Source organism: Hyperolius riggenbachi, chromosome 2, assembly GCF_040937935.1.
Source record: "Hyperolius riggenbachi isolate aHypRig1 chromosome 2, aHypRig1.pri, whole genome shotgun sequence".
NCBI lineage: Eukaryota > Metazoa > Chordata > Amphibia > Anura > Hyperoliidae > Hyperolius > Hyperolius riggenbachi.
The window spans coordinates 418,055,712-418,070,912 of NC_090647.1; the positions used below are offsets into that span (position 1 = coordinate 418,055,712).

Consider the following 15,201-nt stretch of genomic DNA (forward strand, 5'->3'; position numbering starts at 1 on the left):
ATAACCAAGTGTTGTATGGAATAGTGGTTGATGATTGTAACAAAGAAAATAGAACTGTTGTAGCTCATTTATTTGTGAGAAGTATTGTAAGTAACCTGAATTTCATTCCGCAGCTTTCACCGGTGCACGGGCGGAGAAGGGAAGAGAATATTTAACTGACCTTTAATGTGCAAAGAATATATATATATATATATATATTTGTGTTGAGAGTTGTTACTGGTTGAGAAGTTACCAGTTGACCATTGTTTTAGGTCACAAATAAATTCTTAATATTCGCATTCAAGTCAGTGTCTGGTGGATTCCTCTCAGTCGGGGCTGAATAAGGGATAAATTGGGTTACATTTCTCCTGAGGAGGGGGCTGGTATCTGGGGGTCCCCTTCTTTAAGGGGACTCCCAGATGCCACCATGAAGCCCCCCGGGCATCGTCGGCCCCCACCTCCTTCTGGGGCACGGAGGTGGGGAAGAGCCCTTTGTCCATGGATTGGAAGAGGGGGAGGCTTGGCCACCCCTCTCCCCAGAGTCCCCCCACATACCATGGACCATGCAGGCTGGTATAGCTCAGGGTGCGAAGCCCCACGCGGCCGGGGCTCTGTATTCTCGCTATCCCAGCCTTCAGGGGGGACAAGGGGTTAAAGAGGCTCGGGAGGGGGGATCCCGTAACATTTGTTTTTAATATTTCCCATACTCTGAACATATATTAAAAAGTAAAATAAATACTTTTAAATACATGTTAATATATTATGTTTTATTTTAGCGCAGTGACTTTGACACTTTTTTCCTCGAACTTTAACATTGATTTTCTCAAAAACTATAAGGTCTTTTTGAAATACCCTGCAAATTTGGTGTTTCTAGCATGGTTGGGGGCGTTGCTATTAACTGCTTAAGTCGGCAAACTTTGAAACATTTCCCACACTCAGAACAAGAACTTTAAAATCGCTTTTCTCAAAAACTATAAGGTCTTTTGGAAAAAAAAAAATCTTCTTGTCCCCACTGTCCTCCTTAACATACCTTGCAAAATGTGGTGTTTCTAGCACTTGCTAGTTACTTACTAGCTATTCACCTGCCATTTAAGTCTGTGCATCCCACCACATACAGCTGGTTCGCGAACATTTGTGGTAAATTCGCGTTCACAAACAAAAAATTTGATGTTTGCTACATCACTACAGTTTCTTCCCCCAACCCAAAAACATAAGGATAGGATAATGGCATTTAAACACACCCAACATTGGTTTTAGACTACAATAGGTACATAAGACTATGACTAACTATGAAGTTTTGAATCAGGATGATACCATTTATTGGCTAACTTAGAGATGGATAAACAGTGAGCTTTCGACTTATAAAAAGCCTTCGTCGGACTGGTTCCTGACCAAAACTGAAAAACACAGCATATATACACTGACATACAGAGGAGAAACACGACTATGACTAACTATGGTGGGGATTAGACTGTGAGCTCCTCTGGGGGAAAGTTAGTGAAATTAGTATACACTATGTACAAGCCCTGGGGAAGATATTACTGCTATATAAACATACAATAACATTATCAATGATTTGAACAGGAGTTGCTGGCTGGTTGCTCCAAATTCCTACAGGAATGATTATAGAGTATGTTAAAGGGACTCCGAGCAGTGCAGAAACTATGGAAAGATGCATATCATTTTAAAGCTCTCTTTCTCCTCTTTCCAATGATATATAAATCACCGCCCTACGCCTTTTAGTTTTCGCTATATTCGCGATTGAAATTGCAGCGGTTGCGATTTCGATCACGGAAATATAGAAAATTAAAAGGCATAGGGCAACGATTTAGGGGTCGTCAGAAAGAGGCGAAAGAGAGCTTTAAAATGATATCCATCTTTCCATAGTTACATTGTATTAAACAGGACGACACTTTCCCCAGTGTCAGCAGCTCCATTCTGCTGAATGGAGCTGCTGACTTTAGGAAAAAGTCGCCCTGTGTAATACAATGTAACTATGGAAAGATGGATATCATTTTAAAGCTCTCTTTCTCCTCTTTCTGACGACCCCTAAATCGTTGCCCTACGCCTTTTAGTTTTCTATATTTTCGCGATTGAAATCGCGGCCGCGGCAATTTCAATCACGAAAATAGCGAAAACTAAAAGGCGTAGGGCGGTGATTTATATATCATTGGAAAGAGGAGAAAGAGAGCTTTAAAATGATATGCATCTTTCCATAGTTTTTGCACTGTTTGGAGTCCCTTTAACATCGTTGTCTGTCAGCGCCGCTCCCCCGCCTCCTCCGTATCGGCGCTACCCGCCCGCGTCACTTCCCTCCAATCAGCAAGAGGGAAGGGACACAGGTAAACATTGTGCTGGCGACACGCTGCGTGTCGCCAGCACTGCGGGGGGTATAGCGGTGCGCAGGGGGGTCTTGGAGGCACACCATGGGGCAACAGAGGCTGGTGTTAGTGTGCACAACCAGCCTCTGTGCCCCACTAGCATAATAAAATCCCACCTCGGGTTCTCTTTAAATCTGAAAGTGAGACAATGGCTAAGGCAATACAAAACACCTATTAAGGAGACCTATGTTCATCCATATTAAAGTGGCTGGATAGTGTACTGGTTGAGGGCACCGCCTTTGACATGGGAGACCAGGGTTCAAATCCTGGCTAGGGTCAGTACCTTTTCAGTAAGGAGTTCAAGGCAAGACTCCCTAACACTGCAGGGTGGCCTTTTGAGCGTGCCCCAGTAACTGCAGCTCTTGAGCGCTTTGAATCTGACAGGACATAATAATAATCTATACAATTGTTCAGATTATTATTATGTTAAATTAGTTACCACAGTGAACATTAATAATGAACTAAAGATGCTGTTTTACATTACAAATCTCATAGGAAAACGTAGGAAAAATTTAGAAAGAATTTGGTACATCATTGAAGACTTCATAGCATATTGTATGTACAAAAATTTCCAGATTTTTTAAATAAGGCATCCCTTTGTCTTCATCCCCCAAACAGTTGATAAATATTGGTTGAGAAGTTTTAAAAACCATCAGAAATATTGTGATTCTTTCACAGAACCTGCAGTTATCTGATGGATAGCTGGGTATAAGCACATACAGGTCCTTCTCAAAAAATTAGCATATTGTGATAAAGTTCATTATTTTCTGTAATGTACTGATAAACATTAGACTTTCATATATTTTAGATTCATTACACACAACTGAAGTAGTTCAAGCCTTTTATTGTTTTAATATTGATGATTTTGGCATACAGCTCATGAAAACCCAAAATTCCTATCTCAAAAAATTTGCATATTTCATCCGACCAATAAAAGAAAAGTGTTTTTAAAACAAAAAGTCAACCTTCAAATAATTATGTTCATGTAATGAATAGCGGAGATGCTGCCGCATGGGCAAGCGGCAGGGCGGCCATCTCCGCGTTCCAGCCGGCGGCTTCTGCCGCGCGGCTACATGCTGCTGGTTCGCCTGGTCCTTCTAGTGCACACAGGGTGAGAGCTACGCGCACGCGCGCCAGGCGACAGGACCTTTATGCTAGCAGAAGGGGAGTCAGCTGATCATGCCGATCAGCTGACTCCAGCTATGCTACGGATTGGCTGAGTGACTGGGGCGGCGCTGTGGAGCGCTTTTGGTATATATAGGACTTGCCTGTCAGTTGCTAGTTGTCTGCTGTTGCGAACATTTACGTGTGAGCGCTCAGACCTGAGTCAGATCCCACAGTGTGTTAGAACCAGCCGGAGCTGGGAATTCACACTGAGTCAGATTCCGTTGATTGCTTTAAAATACTATTGCTTACTACTGTTTATGTGTTAGACTAGTTCCCAGGTGTTGAGACCAAGGACCTCACACCTAAGACTAGGAGATTTCTACATTGTTACTGTTTATGTGTTAGACTAGTTCCCAGGTGTTGAGACCAAGGACCTCACACCTAAGACTAGGAGATTGCTACATCGCTACTGTTTATCTGTTAGACTAGATCCCAGGTGTTGAGACCAAGGACCTCACTCCTAAGACTAGGACTGAGATACGTTACTGTTACCTGTTATGATCTTTGGCTTTCCTGTCTTCTCTCCTGTTCTCTGATTCGGTACTTCCGCCCATCTGATTATCTGTTGCCAACGTTGCCTGTACCTGGATACCGAATCAGTCTTACGCCTCTGTACTTTATCTGTCCGTGTGTTGCCGACCTGGCTTGTCTGACCTTTCTGGCTGTCACCTAGCCCTTGGGTGATCAGCTTTACTATACATCTGTGACACTTGCTCTTCAGGTGGTTACTAGCTGCAAGATCAGGCCTATGGTCACCGGCTCCTCTGGAGACCATCTTGCAGCACAGTCAGTGGGTCTCTACCTCTCTAAGGTCCACTGGCTGCAGTACAGTCTGACTCCCTGCCTCTCACGGAATCCTTGGCTGCAGTACAGTCTGATACCCTGCTCCTCAGGGAATCCCTAGCTGCAGACCAATCCTCATCATTACTCCAGTCAGTGATCCCTGCTCCTCATGTGTCCACTGGCTGCAGTACAGTCTGATTTCCTGCTCCTCAGGAAATCCTCGGCTCCAGGTCTATCTGAATCACTCATTCTATTACATATCATTACCTGGCAGCACAGTCAGTGGGACTCTGCCCCTCAGAGGTCCACTGGCTGCAGTGCAGATTCTCGGGAGATAACCTCTCCGATTACTATTGCACCAAACACTATACCACATTGGGTGTCCCGTGTCTAGCTATACTAGTATTATTGGTGATTCTGCAGATCACCACATAATCAAGTATAGCATCTGTATTATTGGTGATACTGCAGATCACCAATAATCAGAAAAATCTGTGTTGCTGACACCGATCGTTACAGTTCAGTTATGCACTCAATACTTGGTCGGGAATCCTTTTGCAGAAATGACTGCTTCAATGCGGCGGGGCATGGAGGCAATCAGCCTGTGGCACTGCTCAGGTGTTATGGAGTCCCAGGATGCTTCGATAGCGGCCTTAAGCTCATCCAGGGCTGCCATCAGAAATTTTGGGGCCCCTCACACATCATCAGGCCTGGGCCCCCCTCCCTGGGCCCACCCATTGGTTGCTGTACCCGCCCACTAGCCACTCCACCCTGTGTCCGTGCGTGAACTGCGCTGCAGCGAAAAATGCGCATGGCTCCGACACTGAAGACAGCGGTATGCACATCGTGCTGCAGCAAAAAGTGGGAGTGACCATGGCATGTTGTGGGTGGAGCCGAATACTAGCAAAAGACAGGTAGGCCCCGGTTAACAAGTCAAGTATAGGTGGTGCCCCAGTATAGGCAGCCAGGTATAGGTGGTGCCCCAGTATAGGTAGCTAGGTATAGGTGGTTCTAGCCCCAGTATAAGTAGCCAGGTATAGGTGGTGCCCCAGTATAGGTAGCCTGTAGCCAGATATAGGTGGTGCCCCAGTATAGAAAGTCCGCTGTAGCAGGCTCACTCATCTGCTCCCCACGTTCAATTGTTGATGTCACTCTTCTCTCAGTGCTGGAACACGGTGTGCTGGTTACTTAGCCACAGGCCTGCAGCCAGCACATGCGGCCCTTCCATCGCTTTTGGGGGGGGGGGGCAGGGCCCCCAGAAGCCCTGGGCCCCTCACTGCAGTGTCAGTTGTCCCCCCCCCCCCCCTGATGGCTGCCCTGAGCTCATCCAGAGTGTTGGGTCTTGCGTCTTTCAACTTTCTCTTCACAATATCCCACAGATTCTCTATGGGGTTCAGGTCAGGAGAGTTGGCAGGCCAATTGAGCACAGTAATACCATGGTCAGTAAACCATTTACCAGTGGTTTGGCACTGTGAGCAGGTGCCAGGTCATGCTGAAAAATGAAATCATCTCCATAAAGTTTTTCAGCAGATGGAAGCATGAAGTGCTCCAAAATCTCCTGATAGCTAGCTGCATTGACCCTGCCCTTGATAAAAAACAGTGGACCAACGCCAGCAGCTGACATGGCACCCCAGACCATCACTGACTGTGGGTACTTGACACTGGACTTCAGGCATTTTGGCATTTCCCTCTCCCCAGTCTTCCTCCAGACTCTAGCACCTTGATTTCCGAATGACATGCAAAAGTTGCTTTCATCCGAAAAACGTACTTTGGACCACTGAGCAACAGTCCACTGCTGCTTCTCTGTAGCCCTGGTCAGGCGCTTCTGCTGCTGTTTCTGGTTCAAAAGTGGCTTGACCTGGGGAATGTGGCACCTGTAGCCCATTTCCTGCACACGCCTGTACACAGTGGCTCTGGATGTTTCTACTCCAGACTCAATCCACTGCTTCCACAGGTCCCCCAAGGTCTGGAATCGGTCCTTCTCCACAATCTTCCTCAGGATCCGGTCACCTTTTCTTGTTGTGCAGCGTTTTCTGCCACACTTTTTCCTTTCCACAGACTTCCCACTGAGGTGCCTTGATACAGCACTCTGGGAACAGCCTATTCGTTTAGAAATTGTTTTCTGTGTCTTATCCTCTTGCTTGAGCGTGTCAATGATGTCCTTCTGGACAGCAGTCAGGTTGGCAGTCTTACCCACGATTGCGGTTTTGAGTAATGAACCAGGCTGGGAGTTTTTAAAAGCCTCAGGAATCTTTTGCAGGTGTTTAGAGTTAATTAGTTGATTCAGATGATTAGGTTAATAGCTTGTTTAGAGAACCTTTTCATGATATGCTAATTTTTTGAGATAGCAATTTTGGGTTTTCATGAGCTGTATGCCAAAATCATCAATATTAAAACAATAAAAGGCTTGAACTACTTCAGTTGTGTGTAATTAATCTAAAATATATGAAAGTCTAATGTTTATCAGTACATTACAGAAAATAATGAGCGTTATCACAATACTAGCCGACCCGCGGCGCAGCATACGCCGCATAAGAGGGTAGAGGGCAGGAAGGGGGTATTGGGCACAGCGGCGGGGAGGGGGGTTGGACCCCCTTCAACTGGGTCCCCCATGTGCACTCCCCCTCCAGCTTAAGCTCAGCAGGAACCCCCCCTCACCTGGGTCCCCCATGTGCACTCCCTCTTCAGCTTAAACTCAGCAGGACCCCCCCCCCCCCCCCGGGTCCCCCATGTGCGCTCCCCCTCCTGCTTAACCCCCCTGGCGGTATGATATGTGCGGCTGCGCAGCCGCGGGAGGGTTTTTTCGTCATTTTTTTAAGCATGTAGCTAGCCTAGCGCTAGCTACATGCTTCCCCCCTCGCCGCGGCGTCCGCCCGTCCCCTCCGATCGCCGCCGGCGCCGCTTGCCCATAAGGAAATCCCGTTCTGATCGGGATTTCCTTGAGGGCTTCCCCCGTCGCCATGGCGACGAATGGAGTGACGTCACGGATGTCGTGACGTCACAGGGAGTCCCGATCCACCCCATAGTGCAGCCTGGCGGCGATTGGCCAGGCTGCGCAAGGGGTATGCGGAGAGGGCCTGTTTCCGCGGCGGGTAGCGGTGCATCGGCGGCGGCGATGAGAGCAAACACGCAGCTAGCAAAGTGCTAGCTGCGTGTTTGAAAAAAAAATTATGTAAATCGGCCCAGCAGGGCCTGAGCGGCACCGTGTCACACACGGGGTTATCGCCAAGGAGGTTAAGCACAGTAGCAGCCGCCACTATTAGTAAGAGGCAGCGGGCGGGGATGACTCACCTCTTCCGTGTTCCATCATGCGTTCCACTGTCGTCTTTCCTGCAATGCCGCACACTGTATTGGTGTAATTTGCCTTTTTAAAACAGAAGGAAATCTGCAATAATTCAGCTATAAGTGAACATTTTTTGGTTACCCGCAATGCACTGCTACTAAATATGCAAAGTACCCCTTTTCCCCCTCGGTGGGGCCCTCATCAGTACATGGCAGGGATTGATACGGCTGTATGAGATAGGGCTTGGACCAGTACAACAGAGTAACCAAGCAGCTCAGGGTGACCCAAACCACTCGGAATGTATAGGTGGATAAAGGGGACCAAAAAGACCTCCTACTAAAAAAAGCAAAGCTTGCTGTAATTTGCCTTCCTAAAACAGAAGAAAATATGCAATAATTCAGCTATAAGTGAACATTTTTTTTTTACCCACAATGCACTGCTACTAAATATGCAAATAATTCCTTTTCACCCTTAGTAAGTCAAGCAAGCATCCAGAACCACTGGTGTATAGCAAGCTTATAGCTTTAAATTGTATACAGCCATATCAAACCCACATGTGACAGCCTGTTTCACCCTTGTACCCCTTTTTCCCCTCGGTAAGCCAAGCAAGCATCCAGAGCCGCTGGTGTATAGCAAGCATATAGCTTCAAATTGTACACAGTCATATCAAACCCACATATAGACAGCCTGTTTCAGACTTTTGGTCTTCATCAGTACATGGCAAGGATTGATATGGCTGTATGAGATAGGGCTTGGACCAGTACAGAGTAACCAAGCAGCTCAGGGTGACCCAAACCACTCAGAATGTATAGGTGGATAAAAGGGACCAAAAAGACCTCCTACTTATAAAAACAAAGCTTGCTGTAACTTGCCTTCTTAAAACAGAAGGAAATATGAAATAATTCAGCTATAAGTGAACATTTGTGATTACCCACAATGCACTGCTACTAAATATGCAAATTATTCCTTTTCACCCTTGGTAAGTCAAGCAAGCCTATAGCTTTAAGTTTTACACAGTCATATCAAACCCACATGTGACAGCCTATTTCAGCCGTTTGGTCCTCATCAGTACATGGCAGGGATTAATATGGCTGTAAGAGATAGGGCTTGGACCAGTACAACAGAGTAACCAAGCAGCTCAGGGTAACCCAAACCACTAAGAATGTATAGGAGAATAAAAGAGACCAAAAAGCCCTCCTACTAAAAAAAGCAAAGCTTGGTGTAATTTTCCTTCTTAAAACAGAAGCAAATCTGCAATAATTCAGCTATAAGTGAACATTTGTGGTTACCCACAATGCACTGCTACTGAATATGCAAATTATCCCTCTTTGCCCCTGGTTTGATATGACACTACTTCTTCTTCTTGCTTGGACCAGCCCCTTCTTCTTGCTTGGACCGGCCGTGGGGGCAGGGTGCTACTTCTTCTTCTTGCCTGAAGGTTGAGGCACTTACTCTATTGTAGTGGCTGGATAGTGTACTGGTTAAAGAGTAACTGTTAGCCCCCAAAGTGAAATTTAAATCTCTACAGCAATGTTTTATTTAGTATTAAAGTGATCCAAAAAGCCAATGCAGAACTTAAAAATCAATATAATTTTGTTACTATGTAGCCTTTTGCCCAAGCTAATGACGCAAAGCCGCATATCTGATACTGATGAGCATGCAGAGCATGCCTATGTCTGCCCGACCCCCCTCTCCCCCCTCTCCCCCCCAGGACCAGGTGCTGATCTATTCGCACCACAAACAGCTGACCGCTCTGACAGGGAGAGAGAGCGGGAGCACTTCCAGCGCCACCACAGCAGAGCAGCCGCCGCCGTGCATCTCTCTCACATGTCTCACATGTGACTCGGCGGCGGCTGCTCTGCGTGGCTGCGCTGGAAGTGCTGCCGCTCTCTCTCCCTGTCAGAGCGGTCAGCTGTTTGTGGTGCGAATAGATCGGCACCTGGTCCTGGGGGGGAGAGGGGGGAGAGGGGGGTCGGGCAGACATAGGCATGCTCTGCATGCTCATCAGTATCAGATATGCGGCTTTGCGTCATTAGCTTGGGCAAAAGGCTACATAGTAACAAAATTATATTGATTTTTAAGTTCTGCATTGGCTTTTTGGATCACTTTAATACTAAATAAAACATTGCTGTAGAGATTTAAATTTCACTTTGGGGGCTAATAGTTACTCTTTAAGGGATCTGCCTTTGACATGGGAGACCAGGGTTCGATCCTGGCTAGGGTCAGTACCTATTCAGTAAGGAGTTCAAGGCAAGACTCCCTAACACTGCAGGGTGGCCTCTTGAGCACGTCCCAGTGGCTGCAGCTCTTGAGCGCTTTGAGTCCAACAGGAGAAAAGCGCTATACAAATGTTCAGATTATTATTATTATTATATATATAGATGCTAATTTTTTGAGAAGGACCTGTATATCTCTCTATTTATGTACAGCGATGTTTTAAGCTCTTACTCATACAATCCAAAATAACAAAAGCTCAACTACACTTTCTATTCTTTTTTGCCCCTCCCTCTCCTCCAATCATACTCCTAACACTCATGGTGCCCGTACATGGTACAATAAATACATTCGATTTTCCCGGTTTTCGATCTAAATGATCAAATGAAAGTTGAAAATAATAGTTTTTTTTCGATCAAGAAATTTGAACGATTATCCCAGAAAAATCTGATCTGACATGCTGGAAAAAAAATTGATGATTGTGTGTTATAATTGTATCATGTATGTTAAATTATATGAAAAGATCTTTCCGATCTAAATTGTTAGAAATGTTTCAAAGTTTTTTATCTTTATTTGTATTGTTAAAAATAACATGATTGAAGATTTAATGCTTATTTCTTTGTTGTAATCATTGTAGTGTTTGTTTGTTTTTGTTTTTTTTATTCCAAAAATGGTGTGTTTGTATAACAAAGAAATATTTTTAATAGAAAGGCTTATTATGGGGAAAAAAAAATCTCTGTCTCGACCTATGTGTCTTCTTTTAGCCTGTGTCTATCAATGGGTTCCCTTGTAGTCTCTATTTTTCCCTTCTGGTTCTATCTCTGTTTATCCTGTGGATGTCTTTGTTTTCCCCCTCTGGTTCTTTTATGTGGACTCTCTTGTAGGCCCAGTGCACACCGAGCGGTTTTTGGAGCGATCCGCCGGCCGCATCCGCCTCTAAAAACGCTTGTCTAATGTATTGCAATGGGATGGTGCACACCGGCGGTTTGCAGTTTTTGCCAAGCCGCAAACGCGCCTCCTGCTGCGCGTTTGCGGTTTTCGGAAGCGTTTCGTCCTCAATGTAAAGTATAGGAAAAACGCAAACCGCTCTGAAAAACGCTAGTTCAGAGCGGTTTGCCAGGCATTTTTGTTACAGTAGCTGTTCAGTAACAGCTTTTACTGTAACAATATGTGTAATCTGCTACACAAAAACGCACGCAAAACCGCTAGGTATGTTTAGAAAACCTCTCTAAACATACCTAGAATCGCTCTGAAATCAGCTCCCAAAACCGCTAGCGTATTGCGGATCTGCTAGCGGTTTTGGTGTGCACTGGGCCGTACTCTCTGTTTCTGTCTGCTGTGTGTGTTGCTATAAGTTTTTTTTATGTATATCTGTTTGTGGCTGATCTGTGTTTCTTTGTTTGTGTGCGCTTTGTCACTCTCTCTATCTGTGACAGCTTATGTTTTCTTTGTGTTCACTTATTTTCCTTTTGGAATGTCTCTGTGCCTGTTCAGAGTCTTTCTATGTTGCCACTATGGCACCTTTCTGCCAGTGGTACACATACTTTTGTGAATGATTGTAACAATTCCTGTTAAGATTGTCTGCTGCATGTTGGAATGTATGATATATTATCTGTTTACACAGATGCCATGTTGTATGTCGTGAAGAAGATGGGTAGAGTACAGGCATGTTTGTACTGAAAGAAAACATATTTTTCATTACTGTTAATGTTGGGTGTCACAACATAAGGTAACAACATGAGGTAATTTTTTTCCGGTTGAAAAAAAATCTTCACTTCCGATCGAATAAACCATTAGATCGAATACTTTCTTTTTTCTATCAATCTTTTTTCTCAATTTGAATTTTCGGCATATTTGAGCATTTTACACGGATTTTCAGCCTAATCAACCTTTCGTGTACGCTACCTCGAAAACAACTATGCAACTTTTTCAATCAAACGGGATAATGGAACGAATTTATCTAATCGAAAAAAAAAGAAAAATTTGTACCATGTATGGGCACTATTAAAAAGGGATGCCTTGGGTTGTTTTGACCTTATGGACAAAAGGAATTTTCCCATTTCAGCGCTTCTCACATTTATTACCCAATAACTTTATCATTGCTTATCACAACGAAATGGTCTATACCTTGTTTTTTACGCCACCAATTAGGCTTTCTTTTGGTGGTACACAATGCTAAGAATTATTTTATTCTAAATGCATTTTAATAGGAATAATAAGAAAAAATGGAAAACATTCATTATTTCTCAGTTTTCTGCCATTATAGTTTTCAAATAAAATGTTCTACTGTGGATAAAAGCCACACATTTTATTTGCCCATTTGTCCTGGTTATTGCAATGTTTAAATTATATCCCTAGTACAGTGTATGGAGACAATATTTTATTTGGAAATAAAGGTGCATTTTTTCAGCTTTACATCCATCACTAATCTCATGCCCATAATTTCAAAATAATATACCCTCATGACATACATATTAATACATTTTAGTTCCTATTGTATGTAGGTGTAATTTACTATTTTGGCCACAAGATGTCCTCCTATAAGCATACAATAAGTACTGTAACTAGGGAAGTGACGCAGACATCCATTCATGCCTGCGATCACAGTGGCCTAGAGGGGAGATGAATGAATGGGAACTTAGTTCCTATTCATTCATCTAACGATTGGCGGTGGGAGCGGCGGAAACGAGCAAGCGGGAGGGAGTGTGGTGGCACCATTTGAGAATGATCACCGTTTTTGAACAAAAAACAGTGATCAGTCTCACCAGACAAGTACAGATTGGCTCAGGGAACTTCTGTCTCCTGCCACCAATCCCCCCCTGTTGCCGGGACCATCGCAATCGTACGCATAGCTCCACAGACTGCACGAATGTGAGTCTCATGTCCATGTGGCTACAGCAGCAACTGCCGCGGGCTTGAGACTCATGTCCATGTGGCAGTAATGGTTAAATTTGCAAGCATACGAATAAGCTTATACTGAGCGTTTCAACTTGCTGTATTTTGTTTTCTGGGGCAAGACACTGCTACTGCACATAAGTTGGTTGAGGTGTGGCTTTAGGATTTATGTGGTGATTCTGGGGAGGAGGGATCTGTGCTGAGAAGTCAGAAGATATCAAATAGAACCATAGGGGCTCCAAGTATAGGGGTTATGTGACCCTGAAGTTTAAGATGGGGAGAAGAATGGGGGAAGGAGGGTGGTAGGATTGGGAAATATACAGTATAAAGTTGATGTGGGGAAGGAACGGTTGCTTCGGGAAAGAAATCATTGAACAGGTCTAAAATAATACAGCATTCAAGAGCTATTAGTCTGAGCCTGAAGCAGTGTTTTCTGTTTTTAACACTATTAATGAGAAAAACAAACAAACAAACCAAAAAAAACCTACCGGACTCTTTTGTCTTCTATTTTCTTTAAGTTTTCATCTCTCTTTAACACAGCCAGAATTGCATCTCTTTCTTGATCCAGCAAATAGGACAAATTGAGTATTTCTGTGTTCCTAGACATAGTCAATTACTGTAAGTTTAAAGAATGATGATCTTTTGATGTTGTTGCCAAAAGTACTTGTAGCTTCATTCAGATGCGATATGAATTGTTATCCAATGATACATAAATCACAGATAGCATCTCCAGGATACAGCAATCACAATGGAGCTTCCAGTGAATCTTTTCCAGAATCGGAAAATCCAATCTGTAGCTTGTGAATAGAGGTCCATGGCTAGTGTGCTTTCTTCATTGTTATCCAACCTAGAAAGGGAAATAAATAATTACAATAAATCAGGTCATAAAATGTGCAATGCAATATGACCCTTGTTTTAGCTTTTTAATACAAACCTATCCTATTGTTTCTCAAAGTATGTCATTGTACTTCTAAAGATACTCACAAGGCCTGGCTTATCAAAGATGCTTTCCTTGGCAATGAGTTGCAATCCTGCATAACTGCTAATCACACATCTTACCGAATAAAACCGCCAGTGTCTGCATCTACCTGCGTCTGCGTGTAACACTGCTGTACTGAGCAGGTGCAGCGCTGTGGGACCCAAACATTTCATTAAAACTAGTGCCCATTAATAAACAAATGGGCCTAAAGTGTATAAGAAAAGATTTCTTCTGCACATGTCAGCACAATCACACATCGCAAATTCACTAAGCACTAGGCAATGCACTCAGAGCACAAAAGGCTATTTTTATTAACTTTAATTTTGAATAGAAATTAGTCTACATTTTTGTGAAAAGAAAAAGTCCCATGTTTCTCCCTTTTGAGAATTTGATATTTCTTTGGTTAAGGTTTATGATTTTTGTTTGCATTCCTATGCGATTTTTCATTAGTAATTTTTCCGTGAATACTTAGTGACTTTAATTTACCTGAAACTGTATCTAATTAGATTCAAAATAATGCACTTTTATGTGCAAATCGTGAATTTGTATGCAATTTTGAATTTGGCATTGAACACGAATCGTACACGAATGCATAAAAAATGCAATGCCATTGAAATATATTAGATGTGGGATTAACATGATTTTGGCAAAAAGCAAAACACATGAAAATGCAACTAGGCAAGTAGTGCTTTCTCGGTGTGTCTGCAAATGAAACACGGATTCTGCAAAGGAAGATTTTGGGTGTGATATTCACTACACAATATTGAGTCTTGATTAAAAAAGTATGTTTATTTTCATCTGCCATGTCTAGAGCCAAACAATAGCCCCAGCAAGCCCTGTGATGGGGGCCTAGGGGCTATGGGGACATGCTCCTCCTCCAACACACTTTGCGGAATATAAGCGTTGCAGAGCTATTTGACTATATTTACCTGATTCCGCTGCCTCATGTCTTCTCTTCTTCCCACCAGCCACTTGCTCTGTGGCTCCTGATCATGTGACTTCAGGAGCTGTGTATGCAGCATAAAGCAAGTGGCTGCAGGGAGGAAGAGAAGACGCAATGCAGCAGGACCTGGTTAATATGGTCATACAGCTCTGTTAATGCTCACGGGGCATCTGCATCACTCTCCACGTCCAGCATGGTGGTGGTGGGTTGTCAGTTTGGCATCTGCAGGGGCTGGGATAATTTTGTTTTCTGGGGGCCTAGACATCCCTTGCTACGCCCATGCTGGATGCAGTCTGAAATGTAAAAGTAATGTTTTAAAAAGTCCTAGTACAGAATTGACTGTGTAACCCTGGAATGCTTTATACCACATTTTAAGGAATTCTTTAACCACTTCACCTCTAAGGTGTTCTCCTTAAACACCAGAGCAATTTTCACATTTCAGAACTGCATCCAGTCATCTGCCAATTACTTTTTCAGTACTTATCACACTGAAATGATCTATACATTGTTGTACATTTTTTTTTCTCCACAAAGTTTCTTTGGGTGGTACTTTTTGCTAAGAATTTTTTATTCTAAC

General features: G+C 43.7%; 1 protein-coding gene across 5 annotated transcripts in view; it reads right to left on the bottom strand.

Moving 5' to 3' along the window:
• Window positions 1–15,201, bottom strand: part of SYTL5 (synaptotagmin like 5) — a 331,232-nt gene that overhangs the window by 155,554 nt on the left and 160,477 nt on the right. For all 5 annotated transcript variants that reach the window (XM_068269884.1, XM_068269887.1, XM_068269886.1 and 2 more), the window contains exon 2: window positions 13,191–13,549. In XM_068269884.1, the coding sequence (XP_068125985.1) occupies window positions 13,191–13,309 (119 nt within the window). In that variant the 5' untranslated portion in view covers window positions 13,310–13,549. The remainder of the gene's footprint in view (window positions 1–13,190; window positions 13,550–15,201) is intronic.